The sequence below is a fragment of the Gavia stellata genome, chromosome 28 (assembly GCF_030936135.1).
Source record: "Gavia stellata isolate bGavSte3 chromosome 28, bGavSte3.hap2, whole genome shotgun sequence".
In the NCBI taxonomy this organism is placed as follows: Eukaryota; Metazoa; Chordata; class Aves; order Gaviiformes; family Gaviidae; genus Gavia; species Gavia stellata.
The window spans coordinates 2,875,004-2,890,353 of record NC_082621.1 but is presented as its reverse complement, the minus strand read 5'-3'; the positions used below and the strand labels follow the sequence as shown (position 1 = coordinate 2,890,353).

The 15,350-nt window shown below is 47.9% G+C and overlaps 2 protein-coding genes across 3 annotated transcripts; both read left to right on the top strand.

The window, feature by feature from the left end:
* The first annotated feature begins 3,478 nt into the window (after positions 1-3,478).
* Positions 3,479-7,475, top strand: GIP (gastric inhibitory polypeptide). The gene is made up of 4 exons (XM_059830171.1): positions 3,479-3,552; positions 4,635-4,769; positions 5,097-5,228; positions 7,379-7,475. The coding sequence occupies exons 1-4, from the start codon at positions 3,479-3,481 to the stop codon at positions 7,473-7,475; spliced, it is 438 nt and encodes a 145-aa protein (XP_059686154.1).
* A 1,952-nt stretch (positions 7,476-9,427) lies between these two features.
* SNF8 (SNF8 subunit of ESCRT-II) lies at positions 9,428-13,746 on the top strand. Of its 2 annotated transcripts, XM_059830319.1 has the most exons (8): positions 9,428-9,481; positions 10,039-10,089; positions 10,667-10,805; positions 11,113-11,217; positions 11,957-12,029; positions 12,680-12,821; positions 12,994-13,068; positions 13,506-13,746. In XM_059830319.1, exons 1-8 carry the CDS (start codon positions 9,428-9,430, stop codon positions 13,641-13,643), a joined length of 777 nt encoding a protein of 258 aa, XP_059686302.1. In that variant the 3' UTR covers positions 13,644-13,746. The 2 variants fall into 2 exon arrangements, with proteins under 2 accessions (XP_059686302.1, XP_059686303.1); XM_059830320.1 differs by lacking the exon at positions 10,039-10,089.
* Positions 13,747-15,350: the final 1,604 nt, after the last annotated feature.

Sequence of the window (15,350 nt, the reverse complement as noted above, 5' to 3'; positions counted from 1 at the left end):
GGGGTTACTGCTCCGAGCAGCTCAGCTGAACGCAGGAAAAAAAAAGGTTGGCAGACCCGAGGGGAAGGTGGTAACTTGGATAACCTTCTGCAAAAGTTCAGGCTGCTCGGGGGAACCGAGCTGCGGACGGGAGCAAGCCAGCACAGTCAGCCACAGGCACTGCTTCACTTCGGTAATGAGGTGAGCAGAGCTCAGCGCGTGGGTTAGGCTGGCACAAGCATAATCCTGCTCTGCTCCTTCAACAGATTGAAGCTGGGTGTGATGGGGATCCTAGAACAGGAGGTACGCACCCAGTAGCAGTCCCTAAACACGATTTACGTGTTAAAACATACTGGGTCCAGTTCTCCCAGAGAGACCCGGGGGAAGCGGGGCAGGTCAGGCACCGGGGAGAATATCTTACCGGGCACGGAATCGCAGCAGAGCTGGTGGGGAGTGGATTTCCCCCTTGTATTCTGATGGCACCATTAACATCTGCAGAACATCTGCTCTCCTGGATCCAGCTGCGCAAGGGCAGGGTGAGGCGGTGGCCTCACTGACCCATGTCCCCAGCAGCTGCAGAGCCACAGGGAAACACTCCATCACTCACTCAGGACAGAAACAGCCCCGATGGATGCTCAGCTCCTGGCTAACCCAGCTGCTATCCCTCACCCCGCATGGGCGGCTGCTGTGCCACCACCCTCCACCTCGTTAACCAATGCTGCCTCACCGTTTCCTACCAGTTTCCTGTCCGCCACCCTCTATCCCAAGTTTTCTCCTCTTCGGGTGCATGTTTTGGGGGAGAGACACTGTTTTCAGTATTTGGGGTTTGCACGGGGGGTTGCAGACTGCAGCTGGGATGTCTAGACTTGATGGTGACAAAAATAACAAGGATGGGAGCTACTGATTTTAGCAAAGTTATTCCTCCTGTAAGAAAGAGAAGGAGCAAACTGGATCTCTCTAAGGTGGCACTTACACTTGGAAAAGAAAAAATGGAAATTAAGGAAGTTTTTACCATGGAAGGAGGTGCTACATGCAATTAAGGTTTAGACCAATGCCATATGTATTATGCCCACAATCCATGCTCATTCTTGATTTTGTGATACAGTAATGTTTAATTGCCAGTAGTGTAAACATATTTTAAAAGGTTGTTTTCCTGCTCTGTAGGTCAATGGACCTAATGAAGCAGCTCTAAGTGGGTTTGAATTGCTTTGATTAGGTGCTTGATTTCCTGTTTACCTCCTGGAAGTGGGTTTGGTCCTGCACAGCTAAGGTATATAAAAGCCCTGAAGGGTCTTCTCGGCACCAGAACTAGCTGAAATCCTCCGGGCAGCTTCGGAGAAGGAGAAAGGTAAGCAGCTCTATGTCAGTCTCTCTTTTTAACTTTTTTTTTTACCTTTTTTTTCTTTTCCTCTAAGATAACAGTGGGAGCAAACAGCGTTTGTGAGTGTCGGGCAGCAGCCTTAGCAGGGCAGGAACAGCCCGTGTCTTTGGCTGAGTTTGTCCCAAAGTGGTACAACCGGCCGCTTTCTCGGTAGCTTTGGCAGACAAGCCCTGCAGCGGTGTACGTGTTGGGTTGGAAAGGGAAAGACTGTTATTTCAGAGGAGGATTCAGTGCATGGCAAAGATCAGGTTGGGAACTGCACCTACACAGGGAAAGGAAGAGAAATCGGTTCTTAGTTGCTTTTTTGGGACCTCCCAGCTATGGATAAAACAGGGATAATGCTTCTTCCAAAGCAGACAGTATTGCACAGGGGGCTGGAAGACCTTCACGTTGCAAAGATCCCACCAGTCGCTCCTCCTTTTGCGAAGAAGTCAAATCACGGGATCAAAACAGTGTAGGTATCGCAGCAAACCCCGTGCCAGACAGGGCTAGCAGAGCTCGACTGCTCCAGTTCAGTGTCACACCGGCAAAGGGGTCTTGAATTAATTCAAAAACCGTTTTTTCAACAGTTTCTGAAAATGTGAACTGCTTTTCCTCCCTGTTTGGGTAAATTCTGCAGAGGAGGAGTACTGCCCTTTCTTAAAATTAAGGCTACAATACATTTCCTCTCCTAGCGTCATAAATGATTACCCTAAGCAGAACAATATTCTTGCACAACTTAGCTGTTTTCAGATCCATCATTGTACCCACAGTTGTATCACCAATGTATGAAATGAAAAGCAAATAAGAGGGAAAAACCTCAGTTATTTAATCATGACATTTTTTTCCGTTCTCATTTAAAATACTCCTCAGCTTTTTGTACATTGGAATTTACTTCTGCTGTTAACACGCTCTGTAACTATTTGTCTTTTATTGCTTTAGCTCAAAGTATTTTAGGGATTTTGCCAGTGTTCAGAATATTACACCTTTGCTTTTAAGAGCATTCCTTAGAACTTGATGTCTCTGAGATAACGTAACACATTTAGTATTTTTCTCACTTAATAGGAACGGCTGAAAACATTTGTAAAAGATGTCACAATTTTCCAGAAATAAAAAACCCGCCACAATTACGAACAACATCCAAACTTACAAATTCTTGCTCTCTCCAAAACTATAATTGGGCTGTCGTAAGAGTACAAATAACTATTTAGAGGAGTAAAGTTCTATCAATGTATGAATAAATTGTTGAAGGATGGGATACTTGAGTCCTGATCTAGACCTTTTCTTTTTGTTATTGCATTATTCCTGTGAACAGCAGCTCTCCATTGCAATGTAGTTTCCAGAAAGAGCTGTAACAAAGGGTGAGGTGAGGGACAACAAAATATATCTGTAAGCCATGATCAAAACCATTTTTGTACGGAGTTTGCAGAGCTGGAATAGTGATTAAAAGAGCTCGAATGTCCAAGGGCTATTGAGCCAAACTGTGGACGTGAGGACTAGGAACAGCTTGAAACTAACAAATCTTGGAATCTGATCCTGTCACTGTCCACAGGATATTTTTCATAACTGATATGCACTGGCTCTGGCTCCAGTCCCTACATAAGGCATTATCCATCCCAACAGAAAATCTCCCAGAAATTAGATCAGGCTTCTAAATCCTGCAGAACCACAGGGCGGGATAAGCAGGATGTCATTGCCACTGAATTGCCTGATCCTACGTAGGTTCCTGTTCACATACTCAAGCTTGAATCGACCCTTAAAGCACAATGAGGTACCCACAGGGTCAGCTTGTAAACATGGAGGAAGACAAAGCCCTTGCCTCCAGGAATGCGCAACCCACAACGAATTTGATGGTTACAATAAAAGTATAGGGAACCAACATTAAAAGACACCACTGTGGGAAAGAGCATTGGCATTGAAAAAGCAATTTAACTGGGAACGGCAGAAGAGGGCTTTGTAGGATGGAGAAGGCTGCTAGAAGCACAAGGACTGAAGAAACACATTTACAAGCACAGGCACGTGCCCAACCACCGCACATCCCTCTGGGTTTGCTGTCCTGTCACTTACGTGTCCCGTGTGTTACAGGGGCTGGACATCCGGACTGCCCTCTGCTTTTGAACAGAGAAACCAGCCAAGAAAATGATGTCTTTCAAAGTTCTCTCTCTGCTCCTTGCTTCTCTGGGCTTTGTTTTGATGGAAGAAAACGTCTCAGGGTAAGTGTTTTGGAAAGCTCACCGTGTGTTTTGAGCCTTTTCCAGCTCCCCACTGGAGGCAAATGGACTTTTTCCATTGGCATCTTGGTAAGTAGGTGAGAACATGAGTCCTGAGGTAGATCTCAGATAATAGAGACAGCTAAGTGTACAGAGATGAGCAAACGATAAGAGCGATATCAAACCAAAGCCCTGAGCCTTTGAGCCAGAGCCAGGAACTCCCAAGTTTTCCCTACAAATTTCATGGCTCTAGGTTAGGAGGAACAAGCTGGAAGTCAACCAGGAAGAGAAGAAGGTTGGCTGAGAACTAGAAACAAGATGTAATCATCTCACATGAATGAGGCTACGGGGCATCCAGTATTTGGAAGCTTCTGAAAATATGACCAGTTACATAAAGCAGGTATATAATAAAGACTTTCCCTCCCTTTCCCTGACTCCTGCTACCAAATTTCCGACTACCACCTGAGAATATCCAAAAGAATCCTTATTAGAGCAGTAGGAGCTGCTGCAATCCCAGATAATAGTACTAAAAAAGGATCAGCCTTGAAATTCTTTGCTAACTTAGGTAGCCACCAACTATGTCTACGCTGTCAGATCAGCACTGGTCTCAAGGTCAGCCCTTGTCTCCTGCCGTCCACCCCTGAGCCTCTCGAGGACACAGGGAAAGGCTTCCTTGGCCCTAGGTGTGCAGCTCACTGGAGGAGGGAGCCCGAGCACACTTGGTGCCTTAGCTTGGAGCCAAAGTCCACGTGAATCAGGCTACGGCAGGGAAAACCACACTGACTCCAGACTATCAGCAAATATCCTGAGCTCATCTCCTCCCGAGTTTTCAAATCTGAGCTGCGATTGTGTTAGCAGCCAGCAAAATGGATGAGGAGCGTGCCAGCCCCTTCTCTGTCCATCTCCTCATGTTACACTGCAGGAATAGTCACCGGGACCATGAGAGATTAAAAGTGATCACAAAACCTTCCTGACTGTAGGGACCGCATGGGCCACCACGTGTAACCCAAGCAAAACTCCGCACAGCACGCGCTCCCGGTCCGTGCAGGACTCACTCTGTCTCTCTGCTCTCACCCCAGCATAAGGACTCCCAGTGCCAGACCAGTGCAAAGACGCTACTCTGAGGCCACCCTGGCAAGCGATTACAGCCGCACGATGGATAACATGCTGAAGAAGAACTTTGTGGAATGGTTGCTAGCCAGACGGGAGAAGAAAAGCGAGTAAGTGTGTAGACTTTCAATGCTCCTACCATCCAAACTTACAGCTGTCGTCAGCCAACTGATGGCTACAGAAGAATGTAGAGCCGAGGATATTTTTCTTGGACTGCAGCAGTGATTCTCTAGGGAGTTGGTTTTCTTTTTTTCTTTTATTTTTCTAAGTCCTAGAAATGTTTCTGGTCTGTCGGCACACAGCACAACTATCCCTCTCCCTTTCCAAGACCGCCGCCTTCTCTGGCTGCTGGTAGAGGGAGTGGGAGGGAGATGGGTTTTGTGGAAAAGCAACATTTTGGCACCCTCTTGTGGCACCTTCCCCTTTCGCCTTTCCAGCAACATCATGGAGCCATACAAGAGGGAAGCTGAGCCCCAAGTATCAGCTGCCAATGGCCAAAGATTGGACCTGGGCACCCAGGAAGCCAAAGACTTCTTCGCCTGGCTTCTGAAAGCCAAGAAAAATCAGAGGTGAGATGGGAGAAGAGAAAGAGAAAGTCTGGCCGCAGGGAGGGATGAGGTCCCCAAGCATTTGACTTTGAGGAATGCTTTCGGGCAGGTATCGATGGTAACGGTGTCACATAGAAAATGAGAGGCTTTTGATTTCAGAAGGAAATTTCACATTTTGCAATTCTGTCTCATGAGTGAGGAAAAGAACAAAGACAAAAAAAAAAGCCTCTCTAATTTTGAAATTTCTCACAAAATACAAATGAAAAAAAATATAGATGATTGGGGTCTTCTTTTGTTTTGCAAATGTCAGCACAGCCTCATCAAAACCCAGCGCTTTGATAAGGTCAAAGCATGGACTTTTGACAAGGCTGAAGCGCATCCGCTCCTCTAACATCCCAACATCACCGAAATGGAGAAGTCAAAATGAAGTGCTTTGACCTAATCAAAACAAAGCCCTCTCAAAAGAAAACTCCCCAGTGAAAACCCAGATGAAATTGATACATTTCTGCAAAACATTCTGATTTGATCAAATCAACCCACAGGGGGGAAAAAAAAAACCAACCCACTCGTTCACACTCTCAGCATGTTGACCAACTCATTTTTAAAAAAAGAAACAAAACAGTTCTTTCCTGGTATCACTGCTACAAGCTCTAATTATGAAAAGCCTGTCATCTAAACATGAAACCACGCAGGAGAGACGCCTGCCTGACCCAGGAGGAATTTCCCAGTTTGCTTCTGACCTGTTCCCTTTACCGGGGACACTCAAAGAGATTTTTTTTTTTTCTTTTTTTAAGATGTAATTATCTTAAAATCATCATGATCACGGTAATGATGGCGATACGAGCTTACTCGGAACAGGTACCTCTGGGCAAGGTAACCGAGCCCATATGGAGCGTGCTGTTGCTGCAGCTCGTGCCTTCATTTCCCAAGCCATCTGGCTGAGAGCAGACTCGTGTATCTCAGCGCTGGGCGGCTTTGTGCTGTGTCAGCATATCCACAGCCTGTCAATAGCCTGTTTCACCTCCCCCAATCTTAGCTTATGTCACAAATGTTCAAAAAGCAAATTAGACACACGCGTCCAAAGAAAAAATCTGTTCTCAGGCACTTTCTGTATTAAAAAAAAAAAAAAAACAACAAACCACTAACAAATGAATGAGGGATACAGTTCCTTTCTTTAACATGAAGGGGATTTTACAAAACCTAACAGGTTGCTGCTGCTTAGTCCTAAAATGGTGGCAAGAAGGAAAAAAAAGGCACTTACCACACATAGCCCACATCCTTCAGGCACAATCCTAGTGTCTTCTGGCAAAAAAAATGGAATTTCTAACTACAGGGAGTCATGGGACAGTCACCCAGAACAAGAATCTGGGGGCATTTGTTGTCTTTTACAGCCTTTGCATGAAAACCGCTTTAGAAACCAGGGTGCAGGGGATGACCCGGGGTGGGGGAAATGAGCACAGTTATGGTTCACAGAGGTGTCTCAGGCCAAGCACTCAGAAAATCAGACACCGAGAATTGCTAGTCATACGGAAAATACAAAATCAAAGAAACGAGGGCTTTGAGGGATCTCCAGAGGTCATTTAGTCTGACCTCTGCTCCAAGGCAGGATCAACGCGCCCTAAACTGTTCCTGACAGATGTTTGTCTAACCTGTTTGGGGGGGGACAGAGAGGGGGAAGGGAAACCTTTGATGCTAGAGATTAATCAGCTTGATTAGCTTCATTTAAAACAAAAATGTTTTCTAGTGTCTCCCTTAATCTCCTTAATTGCAAATAAAAAATGCGACTTGCAGGGGAAAGTCCTTCTTGGAAACAAAGGCTTTCCTTTGTGAGTTTGGAGCGTAGATGCTGCTTCACCCACGCTCTGCCTTTGTTTTGATGCCTGCTGGGTCTAAGAGGAGGTGGGGTGCAAGGGGGTCACTGGTCTGTTCCTTCTCGTCCCCCAAGCCTTACAGACACGTTCACATGCCAAGATCAAGGCACTGTTGTGTGCAAGGAGCTCACCATGTCAAAAAGAGGTTAAAGCTTTTTGCGGGTTTATCAGAGTCAAAGATATTAGAAGGAAAATAAAATATGCCTGTGAACTTGAGGGGACTGGGATACGAGGCTGTTACACACTGCATCTGGATTGTTGCCTCTCCTCTGTCTTTATGGCGTGGCACATTTCTTGCAGTTTTACTTCCCTGGAAGGTTCAGAAGGTTTGAAGGATGTTTTGAACCAGGAGTTTCTGACATGGCTGATGTCGAATGATCTCTGCAGACCAACGTGAGTGGCTGTTCTACCTATTCCTGTTGTTACAAGCATCCCTACAGAGCCCTTCCCAGCCCTTGTCCCCAGAGGTACTTGCTGCAGCGCTCAGCCCATTAATTTAGGATTTCTTGAGATGACCACCGAGTGCTTACATGGCACAGCTCAGCTGGATTTGACTGGAGAGTTAAGAACTCTGGCCAGAGTTTGGTTCTGCAAAAGTGTCTTCACACGATTGATACAACAAAGATATGGGGGAAGACAAATTTTAACAAATTACCATCTAGAGAAGGGAGGTTAGTAAATCCTTTTCCCCTTTTTAATGAGAAAAGGAGGTGTTCATCAGACCACTTACAGGAAATGCTTTTTCTGTGCATTGTACAATTCTGTGAAAGGCATTCAGAGAGAAACACAAGAAACTGGGATGCAAAAGGTGCAAGGGAGGGCCCCAAGGAGGCTCAAGGGAATGGCAAGCCCATCCTATGCTTAGTTGAGGAAAATGAAGGCTGAGGGAGACAAAGTCACCATCTATAAAAAAAAAACCAGAGCGAGAAAAGAGCTGCTTATGCTAATGGCAAAAGTTGGCACAAGAACAAAAAGGGATGAACTGGCCATGAATAAATGTAGGTTGGAAATAAGAGGCAGCTCTGTGCTACAGACAATTCCATGCAGCTTGGTCAGACAATGTGAGCCGAGTGGCCAGCCAGCAGGCCAGAGAAAACAAGTAACTGTTGAGCTCATCCTGCAGCCTCTCCTGCGGAGAAACACTTATTTGCATCTCTCTCCTCTAACCAGTTGCCGTTTTTTCTCAGAACTTGTAGGTACTTACTATTAGATACTAACTTTGATACACGTCTTGCTATCAAAATGGATTTGCAAGGTATCAGAGGGGGCTGGAAGGGCAGTAACTTCTGCCTTGTTTCCTACAGGAACCGAATGAAAATGGGTTAAGTGCAGTACCACGGGAATTTATGTTTTTCTCTCTCACTTCCGCTTTGTTAGGACTGTGTAACTCCAGGATCTTCCCGAGGAGCTCCCTCTTCATCCTATCAAGACACATGAGAAGGAGGAAGATGTCTTATATTCACTCTGTTCTATGCATATTGTCTATTTTGCTAATGCAAGCAATAAAGAGTTTAGTCTGAAGCTGAAATAAGATTCAGATAAGACTTGGTTTGGGGATGGGCTATAAAATACTACTAAATTGCTAAAAAAAGTAAGTGTCCTTCCAAACAAGGCTCGTAAGAGTCACCACACACCTGCTGTCAGCAAACTGGCCTACAGCCCACCGAACCGTAAGACGGAAAGCTCCCGATTGCAGATTTTCAGGCGTTTAGGACCCGCTGCCGGGCCATGACTTAAAAACCGACGTTGGCATCGGCTGCAGGTGGTGAAGGTCAGCTCGGACTGCGGGGAAACAAACCCTGCCCTGACACCCCGCCGGGAGCCAGCCTGCCCCTCCGAAGGAGTCCTGAGGACCTGCCCTCCCTCCTGACCCCCCAGGCGGGGTCCCCTGCACCCCGTGGAGGACCCGCTCCCACAGAGGGGACCCAACCCCTCAAACAGCGACTTACCTCCACCTGGGGGGGTCACCCTTACCCAAAGCGGGGCTCCCCCCACCCCGGCGGAGACTGAACCCCCCTCCAGTGCGGGCTACCCCCCGCCCGGGGGGGGGTACCCTCCCACAGAGGGGTCCCAACCCCCCCAACAGGGCCTCTCCCCCACCCCGGGGGGACCCAACACCCAGCAGGGTCTTCCCCCCGCCCCCCCAAGACCCCCCGCGGGGTCTGAGGCCCCCAGTGCCCCCCCAGGCCCTCGGGGGGGGGGGGTGACCGGGGGGGTCCTCGGCGGGGTGCGGGGGGGGGGATACAGCCGTGGGTGCCCAGGAGAGGGACCCCACCCCCTGCCGTGCGTCAGCACCGCGCGTCGCGGGGAGATGACGTCAGGCGGAGCGCGGCGGGCAGCGGGGCCGGGATGCACCGGCGGGGCGTGGGCGCGGGCGCCATCGCCAAGAAGAAGCTCGCGGAGGTGAGGGGCGCCGGGACCCCGCTGGGGAGGGGGGCAGCTCCGGGGGGGGGCGGTCCGCCGGGTGTGGGGGGTGCCAGGCCCGTGACCGGCGGGCCCAGCCCGTGGGGGGGGTGTCAGGCCCCTGGGGGGGGGACCGGGACCCACCGGTCCCATGGGAGGAGGAACCGGGCCCGTGTGAGCGGTGTCAGGCCCCAATGGCCCCGGGGGAGATTGCCAGGCCCCGGAGGGGTGCGAAGCCCCACCGGTCTCGAGTGGGGAGCTGCCAAGCTCCATCGGTCCTGTGTGAGGGGAGCCGGGCCCCTTCGGCCCTGTGGCGGGGGGCGCCAGGCTCGGTGTGGGCCCATCCCTGTCCCCACATCCATGTCCCAGCCGGCGCCAGCCCCGTTCCAAGCCCAGGGTGCCCTGAGCTACCTGGCAGCCTCCCCACTTGCCCAGGGCACCGGGCTGTGGGTCTTCCTGGTTCTTCCGTCCTTAGGGAGCATCTCCCTTGTCCAGTTTTGGTTTCTGGTTTGTCTGTCCTTCAGCACTGTCTCCATCATCCCGTTTTCCTCCTGCAGGCGAAGTACAAGGAGCGAGGAACGGTCTTGGCCGAAGACCAGCTGGCCCAGGTGGGAGATCCACCCCTGCCCTGGCAGCGGGAATAACCGTGGTTGTGAGCCCAGCCATAAACCCGGGCTTCGTTTCCCCCTCTGCTTCGGTCTCCAGCACATTATCCACGAGCAGCGTGGATAATGGTGGCACCCGTTAGGCTGCCATTCCATCAGAGAGCTGTGATGTTTGCTCTGTCTCGCCCTGCCTCGTTTCTGAGGACCTCAGCAACACCTTAGTTCTGTAGAACTGTTTCTGCCCCACGTCCATCGTACAATAACTGCTGCCCCGCTTCTGAGCCTGCCTCTTGGTTCAGAACAGCCCTTTGCCTTGTCTTATCGCCACTGTGGTCTGACATTGGTTTGTATTCAGCATAAAAAGTGTACATGTGGAGCATTCCAATTCCGTCGAGCAATTTTATCTTGCTTCCTTCCTTTAAGACCACTGGGGCCGTCTGCACTGGGTAGGCAGCATGTCAGAGACCCGAGTGTTTCTTGAGGACTCTGCTCACTTAGTGCCTGTTGGGGGCTGCATTTACGGAAAAGGTACATAAAATAAGTGTTAATACAAAAACGCTTCTCTGCAATTCTCTTTCAGATGTCTAAGCAGCTGGACATGTTTAAGACCAACTTAGAAGAGTTTGCCAGCAAACACAAGCAAGAGATCCGTAAAAACCCTGAGTTCCGGGTCCAGTTCCAGGATATGTGTGCCACAATCGGGGTGGATCCTTTGGCATGTGAGGAACAGGCACTGGTGTTAATGACTAAGGATTCATCTCACTGTTCTCGTACTATAAACAGCTCACAGTGAAGCTGAAGTTTCCCTGAGGAGAGCTGATGCTGTTTTGATTCTTGGGGTTTGTGAATTGGTGTAATGTACCACTGGGTGTTATTTACTTAAAAGGTGGGGGAAAACAGGTGGAGATAACCAAAATGGAGACTTCATTGGCAGATCTGAGAGTCCTTACAGCTTCGCACCAGTAACTGTTAAGGAAGGGTATTTTTGCCAATGGTCCAATCACTTTCCCCTTTCTTGCTTCACAGCCGGTAAAGGATTCTGGTCAGAGATGCTGGGAGTTGGAGACTTTTACTATGAACTGGGCGTGCAGATCATCGAAGTTTGCCTGGCTCTGAAACACAGGAATGGAGGTGAGGATCTCGCTGTGTCTGGTTTCTAGGAGATACAGTAAATGGGAGGATACCTTTTCCCTGTGGAGAATGAGTCGCATGGCTCAGTGTAGCGTTCTTTACTAGATTTCACAAATTACTGAGATGGCAGTTTTGTCTTCATTGTCCCCAAAAAGCCTTGTTTTGTTTCTACAACATGTTACAGCTACACCACTGATAGTGACCCACCTTCATTGATTTCTACAAAAATCAACCAACTCTGCCCTGTTTAGTTAACAAAACTATAACTCGCAGTAACATGGGGAAGGAGCAGGGATCAATGATGATAGTGAAGGAGTACAAAACTGCTAAGTTACTGCTTTGAGCCTGGCAGTAAGATTGTCTCTAAAGGATCACAGAAATATCTCAAAAAGTTAGAATACCAGTGGTAAGTGCCTAATGAAAAGACAGTAGATGTTCTTCACTCCAGAAGGGCAATCTGAGACCAGGACTGGGCTACAGCAAAGCCAGTTGAAACTTGAGTCCGATACCTTTGTGGGAGAAGGCAACAGCTGACTGCTGCATGTTAGTTCTGGGAGCAGAAGTGACGCAATGCTTATCTCACCCAAGGCTTGATATTGGGAACAATGAACAGCCGCTTGTAAAATGGAAGGCAGGGGTGAGCCAGTGGCAAACGCACGAAGGACCCTTGACCGCTCTTGCTGGAGTAATTTTGTTGCTATACAGTAATGCTTTCCTGTCCCCTTTTGTTGACTCCTAGGTCTGATAACACTGGAAGAACTTCATCAGCAAGTGCTGAAGGGAAGGGGGAAGTTTGCTCAGGATGTCAGCCAGTGAGTGTCTGTGTATTACAGGAAAGGGGAATGAAGTAGCATTCGAGGAAGAAAAGGGGGTGACTGATCTCGGCAGCACTTGAAGGGACTGCTGCTAATTGGGCTCCAAATTTGACTTCTAGCAATTACACGTGATCCACAATTAATGACTTAACCATTTCAGAAAGCAGCAGTGCGCTTTCTGTGGGAGCCCTAAGGCATAAAGGACTGTTGCCTTGAGCTGGAGACAACTAGTCCCCTGCAAATCCAGCTCTCCTACTGCTGCAGTCTGCTGAAGCTGCTGTGGTCTCCTGAGCCATAAGGAAGGGGCTGATACGTGTCATTGCAGAAGCAGATTTTAGGACACAGCTCACCATGATCACTAATTGGGGCTGGATCTTAGAAGTTTTAGCACTTGCAGCTCAGGTGCTACAAGCATGTCTCTAATGCAAGTCTGCACTTCTGAAGGGGGACGCAGATACGCAAACTAGTTCTAAATTGCTTTATAAGAACTCTTTTCAACTGTTGATTACCTGAAACTGCAGCAAGCTCCAAGGAGCTATTATTGCTCATAGTTTTTGCACATCAAGTCTTCCTCATTTTACAGAATGTAGTGTGCAGTTTGAGAGAGGCTGTCGCTTTAAAGCCTTGCATTGACCTCTGCTTCTCAGGGATGATCTCCTTCGTGCTATCAAGAAACTGAAGGTCTTGGGGAATGGCTTTGGAATTATCCCTGTTGGTGGAACGTATCTGATCCAGTCTGTACCAGCTGAACTGAACATGGATCACACTGTCGTCTTGCAGCTGGCAGAGGTATTGTCCCAGGAGATTTTAAAATACAACCACCTTGAAAGAAAAGAACCTTATTGCTTTCCCTGACAAGGAACTGTGATTACACCAGGCCTATAGGCAAAACTGTCCACGCTCTTCTAGACTATGGACTTAAGTTGATGATAAGCACACAGTATTTTTCCTCTCGTTTCAGAAAAAGGGCTATGTAACAGTCAGTGAGATCAGGTCCAGCCTGAAGTGGGAGACGGAACGTGCAAAGCAAGTGCTGGTATGTATGAAGGTCTCTTGCGCACAGTGGAGTTCAGCGACAGTGTAGGGTGACTGCTGCTGCAGCCCTGCAGCAGACGCTTTGCTGGGGATGCGTTATCACAGCATACACAGGGGATCCTATGCTAGCTGGTAGACCAAAGGCAGAGTACACACCACATAAACATAGACTGAGGAAAGCAGAGTCTCAGAAGCTGCAGATATTCCTCTGGCTTCACTAATCTCCATTAAAACTTGAATCTTGTTAGCTCAGGTCCTACATAAACATGCATGGCTGGATGTCTGGACTGTATTTCTCTCAGTCGAGTAAAAATTATTATAGCCCAAGTCCTACACCCTCCCTTACCCTAGAATAAATGTGGGGTCCGGCCTCTATTGTGAATGGCTTCTCAGCCATTTAGTTAAGTTTCACTCACAGTTTCCGCTCTGTTTGTATAGGAACACTTGCTGAAGGAAGGCATGGCCTGGCTGGATACACAGGCAGCAGGAGAACCTCAGTACTGGCTGCCTGCTCTCTTTACAGAGCTGTACTCTCAGGAAATCACTCCAGAGGAAGCCAAGGAGGCAATACCTTGACTGCTACGTGTTCTGTGCCTGTATAATTCTGCTGGTGAGGTTATTTGCATATCACCTGAAACACAGGGACGGCGGACTGGAAATAAAAGTTTTGTAAAAAGTGTCTAGCTTGAAAAGCTTAATAGGACTAACTCATGCTTGCTTACCTCTGGATTTTCTCCTTTGTTGTGGGCGGAAATGCCACTTACCATTACAGACAACTAATTACCTTGTCACAGCAAGAGGAAAATTATCTAAGCTGCTATTGCAACTCCAGTCTCGGAGGATGCAGATGCGACTCCGACTAAAGAATCTTGGAGCTAGCAGTGACACTGAGAAACTGTTCTGTAGTCCTCTCCGCTCTGTGAATGAGTCATTGTTCCACTAAGGAGTACCACAGTCTAGATTCTGCCAAAACAAACTTTATTGCACAAAAAAAATCTTATGTACAATAGTATATAAACAAGGTATCTTAGAGTGACTTTTGTGCATATATTTTCAACTCAATTAGGTCTAAAAATCTGTTGCTAAAACATCTCTGCCTAAAGCAGTCATTTGAGGATTGTCACTTTGAAATGGAAACATTCAGAAATGGTAGGACAGACAACATTAGAGCTATAAAACTAATACTTCTCTTTTACAGCCACATGCTAGTTATGTGAATAGTGTCCACAATAAGGCATTTTCTTGTTCTGTCGTATCGGTGGATGGTAACGCCACATGCATCACAAACAGATTTCAGAACCAGCTCCGCCTTGGGAAGGCAGCAGAGTCACAGCTCTACCCACAATGCTACCGAATGGTGAAAAACAACGTGACATTTACAATGGGATTGAAGAGGCGGTAAAGTAGCACACAGCTCATGACTTCTCGGGAGACCCCTTTGCCTCCCTGAGACCTCATTTCAAGATGAACACTGCTTTATTTACTCTCATCTAGTGTGTGTGTTGAGTGAGTCCTATGTAAGTTCAGCTTTCCCCTGAGGGAAGACAGGGTTTAAGTCTAAATCAAGCCAATGACAGACCCAGGGGAGTTTGCTTGCTAAAGGGAAAAAAGGTTCCCAACTTGTTAAACGGCACCTTAACAATTCAGAAATGTTTCAACCTTTCAGCATTTCAGAGCTGCTTAAGCAGCAGCATGCAGGCTTCTGAGTTCTGCAAGAGTTGATATAAATCACAGAGGCTGAAAATAATTCAGTGACGCATGGGGCATTGCCTTTCTGTACAGCGCACAGCGGGGGTCTTTTGGCCCCTCTATTCTGCGCTTTTTTTAGAACAAAGATGACTGCATTGGAAGTTCTCCCACCACCTCCAGGAGTCTGAAACAGGGCCGAGCTGGTGGGAAGGTGTTCAAGGAAACTGGGAGAGGGCCCAGGACAATGTGCAACTTTGTGCTTTCTATCAAAGCTCCCGTAAAAATAATAAAAAAAAAAGTAGATTAAGCTCTTTATCAACAAAACATTATACTGTTCTGATCAATCATCACCAGGCTCGTTTACCTGGAGAAACTGGGTATTTCACCTCCACCCAAGTTCCACTGAATACATCTTTGATGTAATGGCACTCGCAGCCAGCAGACACCTCTCCTGAGAGGCCGGCCTTCGCTCACAGTAAAAAACTGCTGTTTAAAACGTTCAAAGCACTGAAGTGTTAAACTTCACGACACCCGGCTAGCTTGCGCTCGGCCAAGTTTGGCAAAGGAATTTGTCAGTAACAAGGCATACACCTC